Genomic DNA, 27409 nt, shown 5'->3' with positions numbered 1-27409 from the left:
ACTGGAGGGCTTGGAATATGATATTCTGGAGGTCAAAGGAGCTAGAATTAAAACCAAGAATCACCTACCTAGCAATACTGAGTTATAATCCTTCAGGGGAAAAAGATGGCTATTCAATGAGATAGAGGAATTTCATTCATTCTTGAGAAAAGACCAGAGCTAAGTAGAAAATTTGACTTTCAAATACAAGACTCAAAAGAAGCATAAAAAGGTAAACAGGAAAGAGAAATCATAAGGGACTTATTAAGCTGTTTACATTCCTACGTGGAAAGATGATATTTGTAACTCATAAGACCTTTCTCATTATTAGGGTAGCTCGAAGGAGTACATAAAGACACAGAGGGTAGAGGTGTGAGTTGAATATGAAGGAATGATATTTAAAAAATAAAATTAAGGGGTGAGAAAGGGAGAGGTAGAATGGGGTAAATTATCTCAAATACAAGAGGAAAGAAAAAGCTTTTACAGTGGAGGGGAAGAGGTGGGAGGTGAGAGGGAATGAATGAACCTTACTCTCATCAGAATTGGCTTAAAGAGGGAATAACATACACAAATGGGTACAGAAATCTATTTTACCCCACAGGAAAGTAGGCAGGAAGGAGATAAGAGAAAGGGGGTAGGTGGAAGAGATGACAGAAGGGCGGGCACATTGGGAGAGGGAGTAATCAGAAGCAAACACTTTTGAGGAGGGACAAGGTGAAAGGAGAGAATAAAATAAAGGGGAAGCAGGATAGGATGGAGGGAAGTATAGTTAAATCTTTCACAACATGACCATTATGGAAGTGTTTTGCATGACTACACATGTATAACCTATATCAAATTGCTTGATATGACACAATATGATACTGATATGATATTATGTATGATCCTAAGGCATCAGTTTTCTCTAGTGAATAGCAACAGTGAAGTCTATAGGATGTTTCTCAGTTGTGACATTCTAAATATTACCACTTTAAAAGTATGATGTTTAACAGCAGTTTCAGGGACAAGAAGAGTATATACATGCACAACTGTTAGCTCACCTTGAGTTTCTAAGAGATTCTGTACCACTTCCTCTAATCCAACTAGGTATATAAATTCATTGTTGGCTGCACTGGGTAGAAAATTCATCTCTGGAGCAGGTGGTTTAGGAGGGGGAATCTCTAACAGCGTCTTTTCCAGCTGTTTGCGTAGGGCAAGCTTTGCAGCAGCTTGCCGGCTGGCTGGTGAATCACTGGCATTCACTATGGATGCAACACCAGTGGTAGTTGCATTACCCTGAGCAGACGTGACTGTTGTACCTTTAATTGAAGTTGGTGAGGCCTTAAAAATGAAACAGAAGCCAAAGAGAAAAGCAAAAACCTGGGTCAGTCTCATACATAAACAGAAAAGGGTTCCTGTCTAAAACGTAGTCAAATCAAAGATCCAAAGTGGAGAGGAATGGTTTAATCATAGCCTCGCCCAGTTGTTTCCCCCCAACCTTTTCACCACTTGCTTTTAACACTTTTATACAAAAAGCACTGTAGGGCTTACTTACATCAACAGAAGATGAGAAAGAACAAAATGGATTTCAAGTAACGTTGGCAAGAGTAAGTGGTTGAAAAAGGTAAAATACCAAGTTGCAAAGTCATTCAAAACCTCCTAATTTCAACATGTAAACAACTAAGAGTTCTTCTTGGCAGTTTGCCGTTTAATAAAAGCTTAAATTATCTTATCTTTGTTTTGGGTAATGATTTCAGCCAAGGAAGACTACTTTGGGGACCATGGTACTGGAAATTTTACTACTAAATTTTGTTGGTAATATGCAGAAAGGCTAAGGATTTACCTATGGTTATTTAGTATCCTGCAACTATGCCGAAATTGTGCTATTTGAGTCAATATTCAAGGGCTGCACAGGTAAAGTGGGAAGAGATAGAAATATTTATTCTAACTAAAGTCTAGTATAACTACTAGCTCCCAAGTGAGGAATCAAATCCATTAAATTTGGATGTATTAATGGACCCTTCATTCTACTGGGGTCTCACCCTATAGTTACAGCTGTTTACCCTGGTTTCCTTAAAGCAAGCATTATGTTTTTCATAAAGATAACTCAGAACTCACCTGTGGGATATTTACCAGCAGGCTAGTGTTGGGGACATTGGTAACACGGATGAGACCCTGTTGTATAATTCTCTGACCCTGAATCTGCACGCTGGGAACAGATGCCCGTGGTGCCAGAAGTAGAGGAGGTGGGCCCGTGCTGGAATGCTGCCTGATGTTATGGATTTGCTGGGGAGAGACAGAGATTGGCTGATGCAATGGTTCCATGAAGCAAAGGAATGATGCAATGGAGATGATATAAGACAAGGACAAAAAAAGCAACAGTATTACTATTATCACAGTTAATATAATTCATATGCTATTAACTACAATTGCAGGACCCAAGACTCAAGAAAAGATCTTTAATGCACTGATGATTGTTTCAGTTCCAGTAATAATGTATAAGTCTCATGTCAGATTTGCACAGAAAAGTCTCTTGTTTTACATGCTGTTAGTAAGCCCAACTTCATATATTCATACAGGATCTCTGAACACCAATATCATCTGTGGGGATTTCCTCACATTACAACATGCTAATATGGCTGTTGGCTGGAAGGCTGTCTTGAACTTTTTGATGCTTCAAAATTTGATCAATAGTACAAGATTACTATTACTTCTGGGGTAAGGATAATGCTTGTCCCCTGCCATTAACAGACCCAAATAAGAAGTACTGTATTCAGTTCTGGTCACCACTTTGTACAATGGATAAAGACCAAATGAAGTATGTCCACAGGTAAGTGAGAAGACTGAGACCATACCAAATGATAACAGGCTAAAGGAACTAGTGATGCTTAGCCTGGAAAATAACTTAAGAGGAATATGATTTCTCCCTTTCAATATTAGAAATGATGGCATAATTACCAAAGAATTACTTTATAGATCTAAAAAAAAATAGAAAGGGGTCTAGTAGTATCAGACCTCAAAGTATACTACAAAGCAGTAATCATCAAAGCAATTCAATACCAGATAAGAAATAGAATGGCTGATCAATGGAATACATTAGGTATTCAGTATGCAGAACGAAATGAGCACATTATCCTAGTTTTTTGATAAAAACCAAAGATCCCAGCTATTGGGGCAAGAAATCATTTTTTGACAAAAACTGCTGGAGAAAGCTGGAAAGTAGTCTGGCAGAAACTAGGCATAGACTAATCTCTGACACTGATATCAAGAAAAGTTCAAAATGGGCATATGATTTAGAAATAAAAAGTGATGTCACAAGAAAATTAGGAGATCAAGGGAAAAAAATTACCTATCAAATCTATGTATAGAGGAAGAGTTCATGACAAAACAAGGGATAAGAAGGATCACAGGAGGTAAAATGGATAATTAAATACATTAAATTAAAAAGGTTTTGCACAAAGAAAACCAATGCAGCCAAAATTAGAAGAAATGCAGGAAACTGGCAGAAAAATTTTACAGCAAGTTTCTGATAAAGATCTCTTTTCTCAAACAGATATGGAACTGAACCAAATTTATAAAAATAAAAGCCATTCCCCAAATGACAAATGGTCAAAGGATACAAATAAACACTTTTCAGAAGCAGTCAAAGCTATCAACAGTCATATTTTTAAAATGCTTTAAATCACTAATAATCACAGAAATGTAAATTAAGGTACAAATTCAAAAACAAATCAGATTGGCTAAGATGACAGAAAAGGAAAATGACAAACTAATGGAAGGAATGTGGTAAAATAAGTACACTGATGTACCATGGGTGGAGCTGTGAACTAGTACAACCATTCCAGAGAACAATACAGGACTACATTCAAAAGGCTTATAAAACTGCATACATACCAGTTTGACCCAACAATATTCAAAGTCTATATAGCAAAGAATTGGAAATTGAGGGGATGCCCATCAATTGGGAAATGTCTGAACAAGTTATGGTATATGATTGGGATGGAAAACTGTTGTGTTTTAAGAAATGATGAAGGGGATAGTTTCAGAAAAACTTGGGAAGATTTGTATGAACGGATATAAAATGAAGCGAACAAAACCAGGAGAACAATGTAAATACAGAAATATTGTAAAGATAATCAGTTGTGAAAGACTTAGCAACTCTGATCAATGAAATGATCCATGACAATTCCAAAGGACTGAAAAAATGCTATCCGCTTTCCAGATAGAGAATGATGGCCTCTGAGTACAGAATTAAGGATATTTTTTCCCTCTTTCTTAATTTTTCTTGTGCCCCCCCCCGCTAATGTAGAAATGTTTTATATGATTTCATATGTAAAATGGGTACTGTATTTCTTGCCTTCTCAATTTATGGGGGAAGGGGTAGAAGGAGAGAGAAAATCTGGAAATAAAAATAAAAAACTCTTTTTTTTTAAAGGCAATTGGGGTTAAGTGACTTGCCCAGGGTCACACAGCTAGTAAGTGTCAAGTGTTTGGTCTGAGGCCAGATTTGAACTCAGGTCCTCTTGACCTCAGGGCCTCTGCTCTATCCATTGCACCACCTAGCTGCTCCAAAAATATTCTTTAAAAAATTAGAAGCTAATTGACCTTAAGTAGTCCCACATCCAAATATTCAGAATTTGAAAGAAATTTAGAGGATGCAAATGAATTTAAAATAATTTCCAAAACAAACTTTTTTATAGTTTTGTCTGCTTGAAAACATAAAAATAAAATATCCAATCAAATAAAAAAGTGATGGCATATGGAAGACATATTATCCCTCTTCTGCTTGGCACTAGGGAGGGGGAAAAGAGATAGGGACAAAACTAAAATTAATGGTAAAGTTACAAAGAGGTGGATTTCATTTCATTATGGGTAAGGAGGAGATATACTAAACCAGAAGTCTGTGTGTGGTCAAAATCACTGATCTGTTAGACCAAAGATCTAAAGATCTTATAACTAAAAACTAATAAATACCTATTTAAACAAGTCACTGATGCAAAAAAAAAAAAGAGAGAGAGATTTAGACAAAAGGTCATAGAAATGAGTTAAAATAATTTCATAACACAAGTTTACACACACACACTATACATATATATCAATCAAATGTTATGATAAGAAAACAAAAAGAGCTTTAAAAAAATCTTATTTCAATTCCATAGGCATTTATTGAGTGCCTATAAGGTCTGACACAGGGCTGGGCTACTGGGGATGCAAAGACAAAAATGAAAGTCATTGCTTTCAAGTAACATATTTTTACTGGAAAGCTCTTACACAGAATTCAGAGATATGGGCAGATATAGGAGCTATAGCAGCCAAAGGTAATAATGGTTTAGAATATAAACTTGTTTGTAAAACCTTATATAGGGGTAGCTAGGTGGCAGAGTGGATAGAGCAAGCCCCTAGAGTCAGGAGGACATGAGTTCAAATCCAGCCTCAAACACATAACACTTACTAGCTGTGTGACTCAGGGCAAGTCACTTAACCCCAATTGCCTCACAAAAAAACAAAAAACAAAAACAAAAAACCTTACAGAGAAAGACTATGAAAGATTCTGATCTCATAAAACAAAGAAGGGCAAGGAAAGCTAAAACTAGTTTAAAAAAGTTTGACAAGAGACCCAACTAAACAAAGTTATTTTTAAGGAAGTAAAAAAGAGGACTACAAATATAAGAAAAACAAGATTTTTATAATAAACCTTTTTTTATTATTAAGAAAAGTGGAGTTACCACACTTGAACTCTAATGACAAAGTCTAAGATATACATATAGAAAAGGCAAAAATGGCCTTAAAGAGAAGAAAAACAGCTGTAATAAACCAACAGCATAAACAGGAATTAAGGGATATTGTGGGAATGTGATGACATTGAGAAATTAATTGACAAAGTATGTGAAGGAGAGGAAAGATGTCAAAGATTTGAGGACAAAATCCTATTAATATAAAAAAAGACAATAGAAAGAACACTCAAAGCTATTGGTCAAATGGTTACTTTCCCATCTATACAAGTTTTTTTTGAGAATAACCTACATAAACATGAGGACATCCTCAATGAGGTTATTTGTAGGGAACAAGTAAGCTTTTGTAAGCAATGTTGCAGCATAGATTCCCGTATTTACCATTACACAAGTGACTGAAAGATGCAGAAACTATCTACTATGCTTACTGTTATTTGATTATAAAAAGCACTGGTCTAGAGGCAGCTAGGTGGCACAGTGGATAGAGCACTGGCCCTGAAGTCAGGAGGACCTGAGTTCAAATCTGACCTCAGACCAACCACTTGACACTTACTAGCTGTATGACTCTGAGCAAGTTAACCCCAAATACCAGAAAAAAAAGCAACAAAACAAACAAAAAACCCCACTGGTTTGGCTGAGCATAATACCATATTGATGGCTATCTTCCAATAAGGTATGTCTTCCATTCAAAGATTAATAGGGGTGCAGATTGAAACTCCCCCTTCCCCCCATTTCATTATTCTTGCCATTTTAGGGAAGGGAGGAGCGAGATGGCTAATGCAGAGATTTGATTATATAACTTCATATGTATAATGTACTGTATTTCTTGCCTTCTCAATGGGTGGGGAAGTAGAGGGAGGGACAGAATTTGGTACTGAAAAAAAATTTTTTTAATTAAACAATTATCAAATTGTTTGAATGCCACAACAGAGAAGATCTTGTTCAATAACTCTCTACCATTAACATCAAGAAAAGCATGAAATGAGGAAAATAAGCTTGCCAAAGATGTTCACCACTATCATGGAAGAGATCCTACAGCGAATTCAAATTAATGAGGGATTTCCTTCAAGACAGGGAGGTTATCCAGGTTTTTCCTGTTTGTGGATGACATTATCATAGGTGTACAGAGTGCCAGAACAATGTAAAACTTCCTGGACAGGGTTTGTATTCATTTAAAAGATTTGGCCTAACTCACCACCGGGGAAAAACCAAGTTGATAAAGAATGTCTACTGAGTAGATTACGACGCACAACTTATAGAGCTGATATGTCATTGCATATATTTTTGACAGACATCGCAAAGAAATAATGATTGGGACAGAGAATTAAACAGAAAGATAGTGGGCTAGACAGACAGTCTTTTAGAAATTATAAAGCTTCTTTAATGACTAAAAATTTCTCCTAGAAGTACAGATGCAGCTTTTTAATATGCAATTCCCCAGGCCAATGTTGTTGACTGATTGGCTAAAAGTCATGGAACAATATGAAGAATCTCTGAAGAATTAAAAATGAGTATCATTCAGAAGGCAATGGAGAAACACTTACTGGAAACATCGAATGACAAATAAGAAACTGTGAAGAATAACCAAAGTACTGGATGACATCAAACTATATGACTGAAAAAAGATGGTCTGGCCATATGGCATGAGCAAAAGAATAGCTGGTTAAGACAGCCTACTTTACGCTAACTCCCTAACAACTGTGTACCACTTGGTAACATTACTCTTAACAGTTGTTCATTAGTTGTGCTATGGGTAATGATAAAAGAAAACCATAGCTGCTACATGTTTGAACATCTACCTTTGTGGATGTCTTCTGGGGAATGTAATGGGCAGAAAATGTATGGTGAATGGACAAAAAATAGTAACTAGGACAGTAACACTGAGAATCTTCTATTAAGATTACTGAAACCGGGGCAGCTAGGTCACACAGTAGATAGGGCTCTGACCTTGGAGTTAGGAGGACCTGAGTTCAAATCCAGCCTCAGACACTTGATACTTACTAGCCGTGTGACCCTGGGCAAGTCACTTAACTCCAATTACCTCACCCCCCACCCCCAAAAAAAAAGATTACTGAAACAATGTCAGACTCCATACTGCAAGCCAATTCATTTGTTTGGAGCTTAAACCCTAGTTATTCCAGGCTAACAAAGGACAACCCCAATACCAGTGCCAAACATTTAAACAAGGCAGTAGAAGTGAATTCAGCCAGCCAAATATTACTGTGAGAAAAGATAACACGATCCTAATCATATTACTAGATTCAAATGAAAGGTGAACTCGTAAGGTCTTGAAGCAGAGGTATGGAAAATAAGAGATTCAAGAATCCAAGTGATTACACAGATATATGAGAATAAAGAAAATATCCAGCTAAAACCCTTCCTCTTACCTGTGCTCCTCTAACAAGAGGGGGCATCACTATTTGTGTGTTCTGCTGAGACCCCAGCTTTGAAGATGTCTGTTGGCCTCCACGCACCAGAGGAGGGGGAATAACATTGCTTGGTATTCTGGTAGATGAGGCCTGCAAATTACAAAATGACCAAAAGGCAATGATTTTATAAGTGGGGAAACACAAAGGTACATCACAAGGAATACAAAGTATGTAAAATGGCAGACAGATGATAGTCACAGTCACTTAAAGCGGTCTACTGTAATTCAAATTGGGTAGTGTGGTTTGTTGAAGGTCTAAGACACCATACTTGAAACCAAATTCAGGATCTGGGTTAATTCAGTAGCTAAGAAGTGTTTTTGGAGGGAACACTCACACCTAACATTGGTTCCATCTGGAACATGCATACAGCAAAGATCTAGGACTAGATGCCTTCAAAGATGAATAAGGGACAATTCAATGATGAGGCTGATCTGGTGATGAGGTCTAAGTGTCATGCATACACTATTTAGGTGCTCTCAGGAAATCTAGTTTGTAATCAGAGAGTATTCTTTGAGCTGTTCTCCCTCAAAGGGGAGGAAGCAGTATTACTTCAGCACCTTCAAGCCTGCTTATGAAAGAGGGGTGGCTAACGCAGATCCAAAAAGGAATTCTATTGGCTAGAGGGTTACAAATCTGCTTCTGCATTTCAAATGCTCATTTTGGTTGAAGGAATTTAGAATTTCATTACAGAGAGCCAAGTAGGAAAGAAACTCGGGACATGTGGGTCTTGGCTTAGAAAGTCTGTTTTTATCGTTTTTGGTTTTTTTTTTTTAATCCATGAAGCCTCTATCTGGTGGCCAAAGTTTGGAGCCTTTATGGTTTAATAACAATTGACTAAAGTATGTTTTTCCAGTTTGCCATGACTACCAGGATCTGTTCCTTATTAATCGTTAAGTCACAGGTTTGTCCTACAATGAAACTCCAATGTTAAAACACTCATCATTCTCCATCACATGAATTTTTGTTGAGATATCTTCTATCAGTAAATACATAATAAACAGGCCAAAAATGAATTTCTTTTTCTTTTTTCAAATCAGAAAGGTAGCACTGGTATTTCCTTTCCCTCTCTTTATGCCATTCTCATTTCTCTTCCCTCGAACCTGGCAGCGTTTCCAATGATCAAACTGACCTGAAGAGATGGCTTGCCAGCAGGAATGTTTTGTGTTCCCCGTACCAAGGGGGGGAGGGGTGGCCACAGCATTCCCAGAGGAGCCAGCAGGCTGCAAGAGAACATCAAAATGATACACTGAGAGGGTGGGAGCACAGTAACAAGCAATTAAGAGGAACAAAAACATCCCCTCCCCCTAAAATCCACATGAATAAGTAATCCTCATGGAATAAGATTTTGCTAAGAAGATACTGATTTTTTTTTGGCCATGTTCCCAGAGCCACACTTTCAAATTAAGAAAATGTCTCTCTGTCTGTGTCAATAATTGGAACAAAGGCCAAACTGTTGGGCATGTGTGAATGGGGGAGAAACAGGGCATGAAACACTTTTCTATTGACCACAGACCCTCAGTGGTGTTGAGCTTTTAAAATCATTCAGTGCTTTCCCCTGATAGCTAAATGGAGGTGAAATACTTTGTTCTCAGGTGGTCAGAATGGCTACAGGTTGTGGTTGAGGAAAGCGAGCAAAATGGGCTGGTACACTGGAATAGTCTGGTTCCTGTTTTAACACTTTACCTGCCAATAATATTTAGAACTTGCCACCTGACAAATGGGCAAGATAATCTCCAAGCCTACAAGTTTTAATATAGAAACTACTACCACAAACAACTCAGTGCAGGGATAGACAAAGAGACTAAACAGTCTGGACAAAGAGACTAAAAATGTTAATAAGACCGTATTCCCCTAAGAGAGCTAGGGAAACTGGTCTTGCTGCCATATGGCCAAGATTAGCATTTAAGGTTCTCCTACTTCTTTAGTGGGTGAAAATGGCCTGCACCAAATATTTCTAAGTAGTTTGAGAAGACAAGATGGAAGGATGCTAAGTAGAAAGCCCCAAAACAAAATCACAAATCAGTTAAGTAAAATGCTCTTCCTGTCCCCCCCACTTTAAAGAAAAAAGTACTTATGTACTTTATCAATATCCATTCTCTGGCACATATTTCACTACTCTCTAGTTTATAAAGATACCTACTAAAATAAAACAAAAGGCAACCGAGAGATTTCACAAGATGGGAATTTTCCCAAAGGAAAAAAAACGCACAAACCTCAAAGCACTTTAAATGTCCAACAAAGCCTTGATGTGGACATATCTATGTTATTTTTCAAACACTTTTCTCTGATGATCCCCACTGAAATCTATCTCAGATGCTCCATCATGTTGTGGAAACTCTTGATTATGTTAGTGACAAGCTGGAAGGACTGACAGTATAGGCCCAAAGATGAAGCTAGAGAGCCTCATCAACAGTGCTAGTCACTACCTTATAACTTTTTGAAACTATGGCAACTCTACTAAGGAAATATGGAGGGGCTACATTTGCAATGAAGAATGCATACTCTTTCAGGCCCTCTTTCAATTCTAAAAATTATCTGCCCTTATGAACAGACAAAATGAGAAAAGTAAATGTATTTAGTAAGAGTGATTTATACACTGATAAATATATCTAACAAATGGATTGATTATCTTTCTAAAAAAGGCATTTGTTAAAGATTTAGGAATGTAAAAGTATTTATTTCATTCACAAATTAATATCATGGTGAACATGCCTAGGTTCAGACAAGACCCAGATCAGACTGGAAAGAGAAACCCAACAATAAGAAAAATGAAAAAATGTTCAAAGGCACATGTGTGTGCGTTACAGAATTTGGAGTTGTCAAACTATTATTGTAGATCTATTATAAGACAGGAAAAAGGAAGCCTTTCCTGAAATATGAGTAGTAGAGTTCCTAGGCAGCAATGGACTTTTATCTACTAACTGAATATATGTGCTGTCCCAAAAGTCTTAGTGCTGCTTTAAGTTTTTTAATGGGTATTAAATTTCTTTTTAATTTGAAGGATTATTGTCAAGTTTTCAGTACCACAAAAGTCCTATTTAAAATATACTACTCTAAAAGAAATCCTATATATTGAAATGTACTTCCAGCTAAATTCAGAACATTTACTGTACTACATACTGTCCTAGTACAAATATAAAGCAAATTCCTAAAATGACATCTCTCTGAAAGAAAAACTTAAATATATAGTGAAAAACACCACCAATCAGAGGTTGTCCCGCTTATATACAAGCCATTATGAGACCTATACGTATCTTTCATTAAATTAATTCCCCCTCCTTCTGCACCAGCCTATACAGCCCTGGAAAAATCTCCTTTTAGAAACAAAAAACTTCACATAGGCTCTTAAAAAAAAAAGTGGGATTCTGTACACAGGTAAATGTCCTAAGGCAGTGTGCAAAATGAGATACTTGGAATCATCATCCTCAAAGAGAGTCATTCTACATTAGAACAGCTCATCTCAGACATCTCAGAAAAAGTGCGCACCTTCTGGGTAGTGGCTTCCTTTTGTATCTGACTCTGTCTCAGCTTTTTCAACAACACTAGTTTTGCTTCTTCTAATCGTAACTCTTCTTTAAGCTGTTTGATCATTCTCTCTCGCTCTTCTGGGCTGCTTTTCTGCAAGAACAAATGACAGAATAAGTGAATAAAAGAAGGCAATTTGAGAAAATAAAAGTTCAAATCATGATAGTCTGTGGAGGCTCTACTTTGCAGTGTTTGAAAAACAATGATAAAAAATGACAGCGGCTCATATTTTTGTTATGATTTATAATTTACAAAGACTCCTTCCCTCAGAACCAGAAGCTGTCAGTGCAAGTACTACTTCCATTTTACAGAGGAGGAAACAGAAGCTCTAAGAGTGACTTACCTAACATCACATGAGTAATAAATACTAAAGTAGGACTCAATGCTAGGTCCTCTAGTTTTAAGTACAGGGCTCTTTCTCACTTCATTCTTTATTCACTAATTTACTCAAAAACACTTATTAAGTAAGCATCAACTGGGTAGAGAACACCATGGTCAGCACTGGGGAAAACACAACATATAAGTAACATGGTTGCCCATCCTCATAAAGCAGCGAAATAAGACACGGACACAGATTGTTATATAACAGGAGCTGAGACAGTGTTCACTGGCAGACAGAGGCTTCTGGTTCCCCCTACACAATCCCCTGGGAGCCATAAGACCATGATCTGTGAAAAGGTCCCTCTTATCCAGTCCTATGAGAGAGAAGAGAAAGAGTAAATCTGCTGTGCCACAGGAAAAAGGGGTTGGTCAGCTCACTGGATGGGTGCTCAGTGCTACTACTGTTGTTGATACTGATGCTGCTGTCCTGACTGGCCAATAAGAAAAGGGCTGTGAAGCCAATACAGAGTATCAGTGGCTGACTGTGATGCTGAGAACCAACTGGATTAAATTCCCACCTCTCCATCCTGTACTTTGCTTTGGCTTTCTCTACTGAGCCTAAATCCCATGTATCATTTTTCTTAGACATTGCTGCCTTTCTGTTTTGGCAATGGTTTTCAAAAGAAACTGGTTTTTCTAAGACTACTTGGTTGCCTTCTACTTTATTTGTTTAGAAGCAAGACTGGAAAAGAGGATGCCACCTAAAAACAAAAAGAAATCATCAGACAGTGAATGAAAGAATGAAAAAAAAAATTTATTAAGTGCTTACTATGTATGCCAAGTACTGAGCTATGTACACTAAGTTCTGGAGAAATAAATAGAAAAAGTGACACAGTGTCTGCTCTCAAGAGGCAATGGAGTGGATGTCAAGACCCAATAGTCTTTAGGTAGTATAATTAGGTCAGATGACAGTTGGCAGGGGATTTCAGGACTTAGAGGTAGGGTAGACAGCAAGGCCTAGTGATCTTCTGTATCACCACAAGAAACAGAGTTATAGATTGGATTCTAGGAAGACGGCATCCAGACTAAGAGGGAAATACCAGGTTCACCAAAATTCTCCCACAAACATAATAAAAATATTGCCTCAAAGGGAATTTTGAACTACAGAAATAATTAAAAGTCAGGGGTAAAGCAGTTGTCCTCCTAAGACTGCTTTGGAGGACATTAGGAGAACTCAACCTCCAGGGGATGAAGACTGACCCAATTCAAGTTCAAACACTTCTAGACACTCTGCTGAATCGATAAACAAGTCCTAGGGTAGGTGGCAGCCTCTGCTGCAGAAACGGGTCAAACAGCTGGACAGGGTAAGATTGAAAGATACTCCCCAGTTGCTAGACACCACACATAGATTCACTGACCAGACTCTGCTGTGACTGTAGGTGAGGAGGAGCAAGCACATGCCCAGTGAGGGCAGCAGGACTTTGCTGGCTGTGTGCACTCTCTAGAGAACTGAATTCCTGGTTTTTGTTACAGGGCAAAGGGGTGAGCTGAAGTTCCCAGCCCAAAAGGAACAGGAGCATTTGCAAGGACTTCATGGAAGGGGGCCCCAGTCATTAGCTCAGGGGTGGAGAGAAGTGCTGGAGATCCAGCTTTCAGATAGAGCTTAAAAAACAATTAAGTAAAACCTGAAGTCTGAGGCATCATCCCCTCTGGACTAGAACCTGATGATAATAATAAGCTGTGGGGCAGCTAGGTGGCGCAGTGGACAGAGCACCAGCCCTGGAGTCAGGAGGACCAGAGTTCAAATCCAGCCTCAGACACATATCACTTACTAGCTGTGTGACCCTGGGCAAGTCACCTCACCCCACTGCCTAGCAACTAAAATAATAAGCTGCTAAAATGATAATAAAATAATAACAACAATGAGTAAGCAAAGGAGAAAAAACCCAACCATATATAGCTACTGCAGAGACAGAGAAGATCTGGGTTCATATTCAGAAGAAGATAGTCAAGTTAAAAACAAAACAAAACAAAACAAAAAACAAACACTTCTACTTCAAAGAAAAATGTCAAATGGTCACAACCCCAAAAAGAATTCTTGGAAGAGCTTAAAAAGGATGTTTAAGACCAAATGAGAGAGGCTGAGAAAAAATAAGAACAATCCAAGAAAATCAAGAAAAAGTCAATCAATTGGAAAAGAGATCCAAAAATTCAAGGGAAAAAGCAATTCCTTAAAAACTAGAATTGGGCAAGGAGAAACTAATGTTGTAAGACACAAAGAAAATAATAATTAGAAAAAAGCTGATCTGGAGAACAGAGCGAGGAGAGAAAATAAGTGTTAGACTACCTCAAAGTTATGATTAAAGAGTCTAGATATGATATTACAAGAAATTATTAAGGAAAATTGCCCTGAAATACTAGATTGAGAGTAAAACTGAAATAGAAAAAAAATCAATTAATTACCACCTGAAAGAGACCCCAAAATAAAAGCTTATAGGAATTTTATGGTGAAGTTTTGAAGCTCCCAGATTAAGGAGAAAATACCACAAGTAACAAGAAAAAAACAACTTAAATACTGTGGAGCTACATTCAGGACAACACAAGAGCTAGCAGCTTCCACATTAAAAGACTGAAAGGCTTGGAACATTATATTTTGTAGAGTAAAGGAGCTGGGCCTATAACCAAGAATAACTTATCCAGCTAAGCTGAGTATAATCCTGAATTTTTTAAAATGGACATTTAATGAACTGAAAGACTTTCAGGCATTTGTGACAAAAACTTCAGAACTCAATTCAAAGTCTGACACATAAGATCAAGGAGAAACATAAGGTTAAAGACCAATTATGAGGGACTCAATAAGCCAAACTGCTTAGTCTTATCTAGGAAAATGTTATCTGTACTCTTAATTAAGATTGTTATCATTACTTGGGTAGTTAGAAAGATAATACATTGATAGAAGGCTTAGGGTTTAACTTCAGACTGATGACAGGGTGGACTTAAAAAAATAAAATCAGATAGGGAGAGGTAAAATGGAGTAATTATACAAATGAATCATGAATGGAAGAACTGTTACAGTGAAAGCAGGTGCGGGTGAAGGGCTGGTAGTACTAGAATCTTACTTGTAACTGGGTTAAAAAGGGAATAACATATACATCTAGAAGGGCATAAAAGTCTTTAAATTGATAAAGAAATTAGGAGGGCAAGAAGATAGCAAAAAGGGAGGAACTCTTGGAGGATGAGGGGGAGAGGATAAGGGTGGGACAGACAAATAGTGAGGAAAATCCATAAGCAGTAATTATAACTTTGAATGTGAACAGGGTGAACTCACTCATAAAACAGAAATAGGCACCAGAATATATTAAAAATCAGAATCTGACAATATGTTGTTTACAAGAAACACAATTAAAAATGAGATACAGTGAGAGTTAAAATAAAGGGCTGGAGTAGAACTGATTATGCTTCAGCTTATATATACACACACACACATACATATATGGATATATATAAAAATAAATATATAATATAAAAGCAGAAGTAGCAAATCATGATCTCAAAGTTAAAGCAAAAACAGAAAGAGAAACAGAAGCTATATTATGTGTCACCAATATTATTCAATATTGTTTTAGAAATGCTAACAACAGCAATAAAAGAAAAAGAAATGGAAGGAATCAGAATGGAAAAAGAGGTAATAAACTATCTCTTCTTGCAGACAATATGCTGATATTTGGAAAATCTTAAGGATTTAACTAAAAAGTCAATTGAAACAATAATTTTAGCAAAGTAGCAGGATATAAAATAAACCCACAGAAACCACTGGCATTTTTACATATCACCAACAATACCCTGCAAGAGATAGTAACAGATACCTATTTAAAATAACCGTACACACTATAAAATACCTGGGAGTACACTTGCAAAAACAGACCCAAGAACTACATTAACATAATTTTAAGACACTTTTCATACAAATAAAGACAAATTTAAATAACTGGAGAAATATTAATTATTCATGGGTGGACAAAGCAAATCTAATAAAATTGACAACTTCACCCATTTACTCAATGCCATCCCAATTAAATTACCAAAAAATTATTTTACTGAGTTAGAGAAAATAATAACAAAAGGTCAAGAATTTCAAAGAAACTAACGAAAAAAATGCAAAGAAAGGAAGTTTTAGCAGTACCACATCAAAACTATATTTTAAGTCAGTAATTATCAAAACTATTTGGTACTCACTAAGAAATAGAAAGGGAGATCAGTGGAATAGAGTAGACATACAATGCACAGTAGCAAATGATTACAGTATCCTTGTGTTTGAAAAAAGAAAATATTTTAAGTTTTTGGGATAAAAATTCATCATTTGGTTAAAAAAAAAAAATCATTGGGAAAGCAGTCTGGTAGAAGCTGGGCATAGACCAATATCTTAAACCATTTATCAAGTCAAGGTCAAAATAGATACATGACCTACACATAAAGGGCAATATCACCACCCCCCCCCAAAAAAAAGGAAAGGAAAAGAAAAAGAAAAGAACATGGAACATATTACCTACCTAACAGATTTATGCATATGAGAACAATTTATGTATACATAAGAGATACAGTGTTATTGTGAGATATAAAATGAATAATTTTTATTACATTGAATCAAAAAGGTTTTGTACAAATAAAACCAATGCAGCCAAGATTCAGAAGGAAAGCAGAAACTTGGGGGGAAAATGTATAGACAGTCTCTCAGATAAAGGTCTCATTTCTCAAATAAATGAAGAATGTTGTCAAATCATAATAATCAGTCACTCCCCAATTTATAAATGGTCAAAGGATATGAACACAGTTTTTTTTTTGATAAAGAAATCAAAATCATATATGATCATAGGAAAATGCTCTAAATCGCTATTAATTAGATATATGCAAATTAAAACAACTCTGAGATATCATTTTACACCTATCAGACTGGATAAAATGATAGACACCTTTCAATTGGGGAAGGGCTAAACAAGGTGTGGTACATGATTGTAATGGAATACTACTGAGCTGGTTCATTTTCTCTTCTTTTTTCTTTTTCTTTTTTTTCTTTTTTTGGGTGAGGCAATTGGGGTTAAGTGACTTGCCCATGGTTACACAGCTAGTGAGTATCATGTGTCTGAGGCCAAATCTGAACTCAGGTCCTGACTCCAAGGTCAGTGCTCTATCCACTGCACCATCTAGCTGCCCCAAAGCTGGTTCATTTTAGAAAAACATGGAAAGACTTGCATGAAATAATGAAAAGTAAAACGAGTAGTACCAAGGGTATGTTGTGCATAATAACAGAAATACTGTCCTAAGAACAACTTTAAATGACTAATTCATCTTGAGTGTCATAGATACTCAAATCAACTACAAATGACCTATGAAGGAAGATGCTATCCACCCCCAGAAAAAAACCTGTTAAACAGAAGTATGTATAGTATGGCTGTATGTATCTATGTTTAATTGTAGCCTGGGGAGGGGACAGCAAGGAAGGGAAGGAGAAAAAAAAAGTGCATAGCAGAGAACAAAAGAAAACTTAGAAGGAAGCACAGAAAAGCAGCGTAGTTTTGAAAACAATGTGTGATATTTATTACAAAGTTGTTTTAAGTAAACAGTCTTTAGTGGAAATTCATGGTTTTATACTGACTCTTTTATTTATGTTGTGCTGTATTCATGGAAATGGTTTGGGTTTTTTTGTTTGTTTGGTACTTAAGTTTAAAATGAATAAAAAAAAAGGAAAAGAAAATATATTTGCCTGAAGCCTTGTGAATTTGATCAAGTTTTATGAGTCTAAACTAAAAATGAAGGCAAGAAGAAAAAATGCTCACATTTATCTCCCAAGTCAGATCTGAAAAGTACAGCACAGGAAAAATATCAGATCATTGGAAATAATATCCAAGTACAAAGAGAATGATAAAAATCCAGGATCTTAGATTTCAATAGTGAATAAACACCTACATACAAATGTACAAAGTATGGGTAAGAAACAAGATGAACTGGAACTCTTACTGCAAGAACATAAATCTTATCTCCTATGTTATCACTAAGACTCAATGAGATAGGTCTCATAATTAAAATATAGCTATGTAGGAGTACATTTTGTTAAAAACAAATTTGAAGGACTTGACTCTGATTAATGTTATTAGCCACCATAATCCCAGAAGATCCATGTTTACCCCATCTCTTATCCTTTTATTTTTTCCCATCCTTACCACTACATTCCCTGCCCCCATTTCTCCCTTAACTCCTAAAATTTAAAAATGAAAATAAAAGCAAAACAAAATGTCTCCTTTGTAATCAATAAACAGTCAAGAAAAACAAATACATTCACTGGTTCTGTCTGAGAATATATATCTTGTCCAACCATTTTGGAGAACAATTTGGAACTATGCCCAAAGGGCTATAAAAATGTACATACCCTTTGACCCAGCAATAGCACTTCTAGGGCTATATTCCAAAGAAATCATACAAATGGGAAAAGGACTCACAGGTACAAAAATATTTATAGCAGCTCTTTCTGTGGTGGCAAAGAATTGGAAATTGAGGGGATGACCATTAATTGGGGAATGGCTGAACAAGTTGTGGTACATGAATGTAATGGAATACTATTGTGCTATAAGAAATGATGAGCAGGCAGACTTCAGAAAAACCTGGAAAGACTTGTATGGTCTGATGCTGAGTGAAGTGAGCAGAACCAAGAGAATGTTGTACACAATAACAGCCACGTTGTGCGATGACTAATAATGGTAAACTTAACTCTCCTCAGCAATACAAGGATCTAAGACATCTCCAGAGGCCTCGTGACTGAAAAGGCTATTCACATCCAAAGAAAGAACTACGGAAGTCGAATCGCTATCACTTATTTTTCTCTTCTGTTGAGTTTTGTTTCCTCTTTCTAATGGTTCCTCCTATTGGTTTTAAGTTTTACTTACAACTTCACTAATGTGCAAATATGTTTAATAGGAATGTAAATGTAAAGTCTATATGGGACTGTATACCGTCTTGGGGAGGAAGGGGGAGAAAAATTTTAAACTCAAAAGCATATGGAAGTGATTGTTGATAAATCAAAATAAATTAATTAATATATCTATACACACACACACACATACATCTTATTCCATACTCTAAACTATCATTTCTCTATTAAGAAGTGGGAAACAATAAGAATGTTAATGAAACATTTTTTTAAAAAGCACAGAGGAAAAGAGAAAGTTCAGGGAAAAAAAACAGGTAAGTGGGACAGCTTTGAAACAATATGCTGAATTTACTGTATTCTTGAAAGAAAAAAAGGGCCAAGCTATATATGACAGAGATTCAGGTTTTGCCTTCTTTGTATGTGAAAACAGTTATGGTTGCTGGTATTTGTTCAGAATATTTTAGTATCTATATACATACACACACACACACACACACACACACACACACACACACACACATATATATGTAAATATGTTATTGTTTATATATTATAAACATAAATATGTAAATATAAACATATAAAGACTTATACAAATGTATAAAAATTATGTGTAATTATATAAAATAATGTGTTTAATATTTAACAAAATATTGTGAAAAGTAAAATGTTAAAAAATAAAACAGTATAAAGAGAAGAAGAGAATAGTATTTATACATTAAGCATACATCTCATAATTATAATGAGCTAGCTCGAATTCAGAGATGAGTTAAGAAACTGCACTTCTCTTTTTGCGGAGATAGGGGGCTGCAGATGTAGAACGTGCATGCATGTGTGTGTGTGTGTGTGTGTGTGCACGTGTGTGTGTAGATTTTTATAAGTGACAGACTCACTGGGTAGAGGAAAGGATGGAGATATACATGAGAATGAAGACAATGTAAAATCAAAAGAAATCAAACTGTGTGTACGTGGTTATGTTCCCCAAGAATATAGTTTGATTATATTGGATAATCTACAAAAATAGGTCCTCTTTAAAAAAGATGTACTTACATGAGAAAATCCACGAATTAGAGACAAAAGCAGGAAATCAAGTGTTTTAATGAGAAAAAATGGAGAAAAAAACGAAAGTGATACTATCCTGATAATATACTATAAGTAATTCAGCCACAAGGGAAAAAAGAGAGACAGGAAAAATTTAGTAAACACATAAAATTTAGGAGGAAGTAATATGTGTGTATGTAGTAGTAGAAATAGTAGTGGTGAGGGAAAACTTTTAATTATACAGACATCTGGAGACAAGAGCAACTGATAAGTTCTTGACCTGCCCTACTCATAATTTCATATTTTCAAATGGTAGAGGAAGTGATGAAGGGAACTATTTCTTTGAACCTAACTATGATCAATGAGGAGAAATCATTTACAGAATTAAAGTAGGAAATGATAATTGCATTTTGGAGTCTGTAAGAGAGCTGAAGGTGAAGGCAGGGCATAATCTGACATATAACCTAAGATTCAGGTGAACAAACTTTAGAGAGTATTGAGAAAAGATGGAGTGGATGATATCATGTGGCCTATAATTTTTCACTGAAGTCGACCCAAGAAAGATGGGGAAACTCTCAAGAATAAAAGTCTTAAGGCACAAATGATTCTTATTAGAGAAAAAAAAAGGTATAGATGATTGATGATACCAATGTGAATACATAGGGAATTCAATGACCATCTTATATTTTTCAAAATAATGATGAAAAAAATAGCAATAAACGAATGAAGTAGCCTGCTGGTTGTCTCCCTTCCTCACATCTCTTCTCTCAGCCATCAAAGTGATCTTCCTAAGCACAAGTCTGATCCTGTCACTTCTTTTCCCCCATTCAGTAAACTCAGTAGCTCCCAATAATCTCTAGAATAAAAAAATAAAATCATGGGTTTGATTTTTAAAGTCCTTCTTAACCAGGATTCTTCCTACCTTTCTTTCACATTACTACTTCTCTCCACATATATCTACTATTCAGTAGGCCATCTGAGAGAGCTTTCTCCTCTTCCTTCTCTATCACATTAAACTCAGATTCCTTCCTCTAATAACACCTTCTTCTTCATTTCCCATAAAGAGGAGACCCTTCTCCTTGTTAAGGAGCACCCTCTCTATATGTACAAGTAACCCCATTCTGTCCCATCTTCTCTAGCAGTTTGCCCCTCTGTATCATACCTATTCTACCTAGTCTCCAATCTCTGCCTACTGGCTACTTTCCTGCTGTCTGCCTACCTACATACATGCCCATGTCTCCCTCAAAAAATTGTCACTTGTTCCATCCATGCCTGGCAGCTATTATCCTATATCTCTCTTCCTTTTTGCAGCTGAAGTCCTTGAGAAAGTCATCTACAATTGGTACCTCTACTCATTTCCTCTCATTCTCTTCTTAACCCTTTGCAGTCTAACTTCTAGTCTACTGAAACTATAATACTCTCCAAAGTTACCAATGCTCATCACTTAATAGCCAAATTTCACGGCCTTTCCTTAATTCTCATCCTTCTCGACCTCTCTGTGGCTTTTGATACTGTTAATCATCCTTTCCTCTTTGATATTCTCTACTCTTTAGGTTTTCCTGACACTGCCCTCTCTTGGTGGTTCTCTTATTTGGCTGATCATACCTTTGCTGCATCTTCACCTAGGTCTTGCCTGTTAACTATGGATGTGCTCCAGGGTTCTGTCCCAGGTCCTCTCTTCCCTCCAGAGTATTTCCATTGGAATTCTCATTGGCTCCCATGGATTCAATTATCATATCTAGGTAGATGATTATCATATCCAGCCCTAAATTCTCTGCGACCTCTAGTCTTACCTCTTTAACTACCTACTGGACATTTTGAATTGAATGTCCCATAGAGATCTTAAACTCAATACGCCCAAAACTAAACTCATCTTTCCTTCCCTTCTTCCTAATTTTCTTATTTCTATTGAGGGCACCGCCTGCATCTGAGTCATCAATCAATCAATAAACACCCACTATGTGCTGGGCACTGTGCTAAATGCTCATAACCTAGATGTCATTCTTGACTCTTCTTTGTCCTCTCCCAAGCCCTCCCAATTCCACATTCTGTTTGTTGTGAAGTCTTGTTGAATCTACCTTTATAACATCCCTCATCTATATCCCCTCCTCTCCTCCAAAGGACGCAGGCTCTCATTATCTCACACTTGGACTACTTCAACAGCCCTACTCCAGTACATCCTCCATTCAGCTGTCAAAGAAATATTCTTAAAGTGCAGGTCTGACCATGTCATTACTTCCTCATTCAATAAACTCCAGCAGATCCTTATACTTTCAGAATAAAATATAAAATCCTGTTTCACTTCTTAAAAGCCTCTTCCCACCTTTCCAGTCTTCTTATTCCCCTCATAATCTCCTATAGTATCTCTGGCCTCCTTGCTGTTCCTTGAATATGATATTCCATATTCTACATTCTCACTGGCTATCCCCCATACCTGGAATTCACACAAGTATATCCTTACATAACTTATACATAGTTATTTGCATGCTGTCTTCCCAAATTAGACTGTGAGCTCCTTAAGGGCAGAAGCTATTTTTTACCTTTTGTTAATATCCTTAGTGCTTAGCATGGTGTCTAGTACATAGTAAGGCCTTAATAAAAGCATGTTGACTTCAAGCAGTCTAGTCAGATTAGGCCCTTTCCTGAGGTGAGGTAGACTAACAAAAAATTTGATACAGAACGATATACTGAGCATCAGAGGAATTTTACCAGTCCCTATATGCAATCTTAATCCAGCTTATTCACGTTTAGTGTATTCAAAGGTACCTAGGGTCCTGCTTACCCAAAGATAGAGTACAAATTCCAACATTCTGGAGTCACTAAGGTTATTGTGTAGTCTTTGAAGAGGTGACTAGGCTTCTAGATTGAACTCAACTGTGTAAGGAGGCAGCTAGGTGAAATAGTGGTTAGAATGCTGGAGTCGAATCCTGCTTCACTCAGGAGCTAAGTGACCTTGGGCAAGTCACTAAACCTCTCTCAGCTAAGCTTAGTTTCCTCATCTGTAAAATGGGGATAACAACAACACTTACTTTACAGGATTGCTGTGGGGATTTAAAGACATAATATTTGTCAAATGTTTTATAAACCTTAGAGCATTATATAGATGTTGGTTATTACCTATTACAAGGTAGAACAAAAAGAACCAGAATGGCTAAGTCAAAGACTTTCATGTGTCCTTAATATACCTTTTATTTTAACATCAATAAATTACATCTAATTGTTCCTTGTGAACATGAGCTGTGTCTTTCTCTTTTTAGATCAAAATGGACTCTTATACACAATTCAAGAGAACTTTAATCCTGGCACCAAAGGTGCTCCAAGTTGTCAGATGTGACATATTCATGACCAAGTGAGAACAGTTTTGGAAATAGTTCTTGAACTGTGTGGCTCCAAGTTCCAGTTTAATGTCATCAAAATAATTAGGCGCTGCGTTTTGATACTTTTTAACAGGTAGAACTAGAGAAGACATTAAAACACCAAACTCACCATGAGGGCTTCGGTGTTGGTCTCTTTTAGTGGTATTTTTGTTAAGCCATTCATTCTAGGGCTTGAAGGCTCATTGTCTGATAACACTATAATATCAGGTGAAGGAACTCTCTTCTCTGGCTTCATATCACTGAAAAGTAGAGAGAAAATAGGTCACTCAGAAAGCAAGTTTCTACTTAGAACATTCCATACTTCCCCACAACAGTATGCCTGAGGCTCTAAAACTTTCCTAAAATAATTTTCTTTCAACTCCTCTGGATCAACTTGTTGATAATCTTATGTGAAAACCAGAAATTAAAATAAGGCAAGGACACTAGCCAGGTAACATGGTATAGTGGAATGAATACTGGATTTGGAGTCAGAAGATCTGGGTTCAAATCTTAGTTCAAATCTATGAGACCACAAGTCAATCTCCCCCCCCTCCTCCAGGCCTCATGTTCTTCATTTGTAAAATGAGGGAGCCAAACTAGATGATTTTGAAGGTCCCTTCCAGCCCTAAAGATCCTATGACTTCCACTTTCTTCCTACTTTATACCTACTAGGAGCTTATACTCTAGCAGAGATGATTAGACCGAGATACTTTTAAAATGTATTAGTGCTTCAGGGGGGCAACTCAGTGCTACTATGTGTTTAGGTCAGGTGTGTGCTGGAGTCCACTTGAATTGGCTCTCACTTGTTAAATTTTTAGTGTGGAAATTGATAAATGATAAAGGGCAGGGCTTGATTTATTGTTTTGCTTACTATCTAGATTTAAATAATGATGAAAATGTTAATCATGTAGACTAAATTTAAAAATGTGTCTTGAGCATATATTTTCTCCCCAGAAAGCTGGATGTTAAACATTTACCAGCAAATTGCTATGTTAAGTGCAGAAGAAGAGTATCAAAGAGACAGAACATGAGAAAAAAATCATATAAGGCAACACGAAAGGGGTAGTATTTGAGCTAGACAATGAAGGACAGGATGTTAACAGAAGAGATGGAGGAAAGAGTTAAATAAGGTATTCCAGGGTCATAGAGGTAGCACAGTGGGAAACATGACGGTGATAGAAAGGTCTAGTTTTATAGTAGAGTACCTGAGGAGGAGACATGTGAGATAAAGTCAGAAAATAGGTTGGGGTAGGGTGGAGATAGTGCAGGCTAACAGAGCCTCCCAAAATCTTCTGACGGTCACCTTTTGCAGACTGAGACAACTATTAATATTTGTTATAAGGATGTTGTTTAGTAGGAACCTGGAAAGTCATCCTGTAGAAGCTATGATGTTGATAATTCTTAGTTTCATAATGAAAAAGAAAATTTTAAAAGAGAAAAAAAAAGAAAGATGGAGCTATCAGCCTATGAAGGAGCTTAAATGGCTAAGAGAGGAATCTGAACTTTAGTGAATGAATTAAAAATGAATGAAGAAATGCTTATTAAGCACTGACTATGAGCCAAGCACTGGGCCAAACTCTAGGTATACAAACAACATAAAGATAGTCCCATCCCTTAAGGAGCTTATATACTACTGGGGAAAACTACACACATAAGAGAGTAGTGGCCAGGGAAGGTCCCTTTGGTCCAGAAAGACCCTAAACCCTAAAGACCTGAGTCTCTGGAGGTACAGGGTATTCACACATCCCATCCAGGAGATCATAACTGAATTGATTTGACCACAGTTCAAAGCTCTGGAACTTGGAAATAACCACCCCCAGGGGCCAAAGAGTATCAGAGAAAGGGTATACAAGTGGGCAAGGCAGTTAGAAAGGAGACTGGGAAGTAGGCAAAGGAGTAAAGTGAAGCATGGGTGAGGTTTTCCTGAAAGAGTGCTTTGGGAGAGGAAGTCATCAGTCAGGAGTGAGGTCCAGGAAAGGAGGCTGTCCAGGACATTCCAACTCAACTCAAATCATGGTAACTATACTATATGCTCCACTATAAATTTTCTCAAATTTAGTATCTAGCTTGAATCCATATCCTCTTCTCCTATCATACTATCACTGTTCTTCTTTTACCAAACTTCAGCCCTGAATTATTCCAACCATTCCCCTCCCTGACCTTTCTTACTCAGAAGCAGTTGAACACAGCAAGCCAGCATGATGATGACTGATTACATTACAAATGTATGTTGACCAGCCTCAACTGAGTCCCCACTTCAGAAAGGCATTCCTTTTATTCCTTCCTAATTCTCTACCTCCTTCCCCACAAAAGCTATTCAAAAACTCTTCCCTCTTCAAATTCTCCATAATTCTTCCTCTGTCTCAACTAGAGTACATCATTTCCTTACTGAGAAAATTGAAAGCATTCAACTTGAACTCTCTCCTCCCATTTATCCTATATAAATCCTTTGTATATAGATGTTGGCATGTTGTCTCCATTAGACTGCAAGTTACTTGTGAACAAGGACTTTTTTTTAAACTTTATATTCTTAATACTTAGCATAGTGTCTGGTACATAGTAGGTGCTTAATAAAAATCTCTTTCTCTCCCTACTCCCATGGGTTTAACTATCTTCACAATTATGCAGGTTAACTCTCCTATTGATAACCAGTCCTACTCTCTTCCCCACTCAATATATCTATAACTGAAATTACTATCTTTATTTCAAACCTTCTCTTCTTCCTAACTTCCCTATTTCTGTCAAAGGCATCAACATCCTTCCAGTCTCCCAGCTTGGTAACCTTTGTTATCATCCTGGGCTCCTCATTCTCCATCTTCATGCCACATATCCAATCAAGTTGCCAAATCTTGTTTCCACTCTCGCAACATCTTTCACATCCTGACCCCTTCTCTCTACTTACACAGTCACAATATGAGTTTAGGCCTTCATTATCTATATAACTAACTAATTGGTCTCTCTGCTCCAAGTTTCTTGCCACTCCCAAGCATCCTATACATTGCTGTCAAAGTAATTTTACTTTGCAGGTGACTCCTCTACTCAATTTTCCTCAATTTTCCTCTTGTCTCAGTTAAAATACAAAGTCTTCTTGCTTTGCTTTTAAAGCCCTACTTACCATAGTCACCAATCTTTCCAAATCCCCCTCCCCACCAGCTCCTCTTTCCAATTCAGTCAAACTGATTTTCTTCTCTCTGTTGCTCAGAAACTACACTTTTACCTCATCTCTACACCTTTTGCACTTGCCATTCTCAGCTCAATGCCTGGAGTACAGTCACCTCCTTACCTATGCCTCAAAGAGTTCTCTTCTTTTAAGATTAATCAGGTACCATCATCTACATAAAGCTTTTCCTAATCCTTCAACTAGTGATCTCTCTTTCCTCCCAAACTTTCACTTTAGTATTTAATGATTACATACACATTCACATACTTATTTTATTGAATTACTTTATATTTATGCTATATATATTTTTGTTTGTACTTGTCCTCCATTAGAATGCAAACTCCTAACAAATAGGGGCTGTTTCATTCTTTGTACTTGTATCATTTATGCCTAACATAATGCCTAGCACTTAAAGAAGGAATAAAAGACTGCCTTGCTACAGTGAGCGCTCAATTTGAAGTTGGATAAAATGAATTTATAATGTATAATGACTTCCTTCAGCTCTGTACTGTTGAATAGGAGCAGATGACATGAAAGGCCTGGAATAAGCAAAGGCTAAGGTCCGGCAAGGCATATCAAGAGGGCAAGGGGAGAAAGGGAAGTGAGAACAGAAGACAGTTAAGAGCTGATTGGCTAACTACTGGATTAAGATTCCAGAAGGAACGAAGTGAAGTCAGAGCAGGGGTACTAGCCTGAGTAAGTACTAGAGAGCAGTAGAGACTGGAATTCTCCTTGGGGGTGAAGAACATGCTTATGAAGGACAAGACATAGGGAGAGATAAAATGATAGCAGGCTATGGTTGGATAGAAGAATGCCTGAGTTTTAAATTAGGGAACTGCAACACTCATGGGTAATGCTGAGATGCAGTATGTGAAAATCCCTGTATGTGGCTGAGGTGGAATAAAGGAATAGATCATGGTATTAGAGAATAAAAGTTATGGAGTTTGAAGGAGAATCAGTATGGA

General features: G+C 36.9%; 1 protein-coding gene across 1 annotated transcript in view; it reads right to left on the bottom strand.

Annotated features, from left to right (window-relative positions):
* Nucleotides 1-27409, bottom strand: part of GATAD2A (GATA zinc finger domain containing 2A) — a 218302-nt gene that overhangs the window by 15782 nt on the left and 175111 nt on the right. Inside the window, 7 exon segments of the mRNA XM_078154032.1 lie at nucleotides 1020-1299; nucleotides 2077-2244; nucleotides 8078-8209; nucleotides 9249-9302; nucleotides 9304-9339; nucleotides 11606-11737; nucleotides 23415-23544. Of these exon segments, the coding sequence (XP_078010158.1) occupies nucleotides 1020-1299; nucleotides 2077-2244; nucleotides 8078-8209; nucleotides 9249-9302; nucleotides 9304-9339; nucleotides 11606-11737; nucleotides 23415-23544 (932 nt within the window).

This window comes from Phascolarctos cinereus, unplaced genomic scaffold (assembly GCF_003287225.1).
Source record: "Phascolarctos cinereus isolate Bilbo 61053 unplaced genomic scaffold, phaCin_HiC Scaffold_4;HRSCAF=312, whole genome shotgun sequence".
Lineage (NCBI taxonomy): Eukaryota > Metazoa > Chordata > Mammalia > Diprotodontia > Phascolarctidae > Phascolarctos > Phascolarctos cinereus.
The sequence above is the reverse complement of the archived record's forward strand: the minus strand, read 5'-3'. Positions and strand labels throughout refer to the sequence as shown.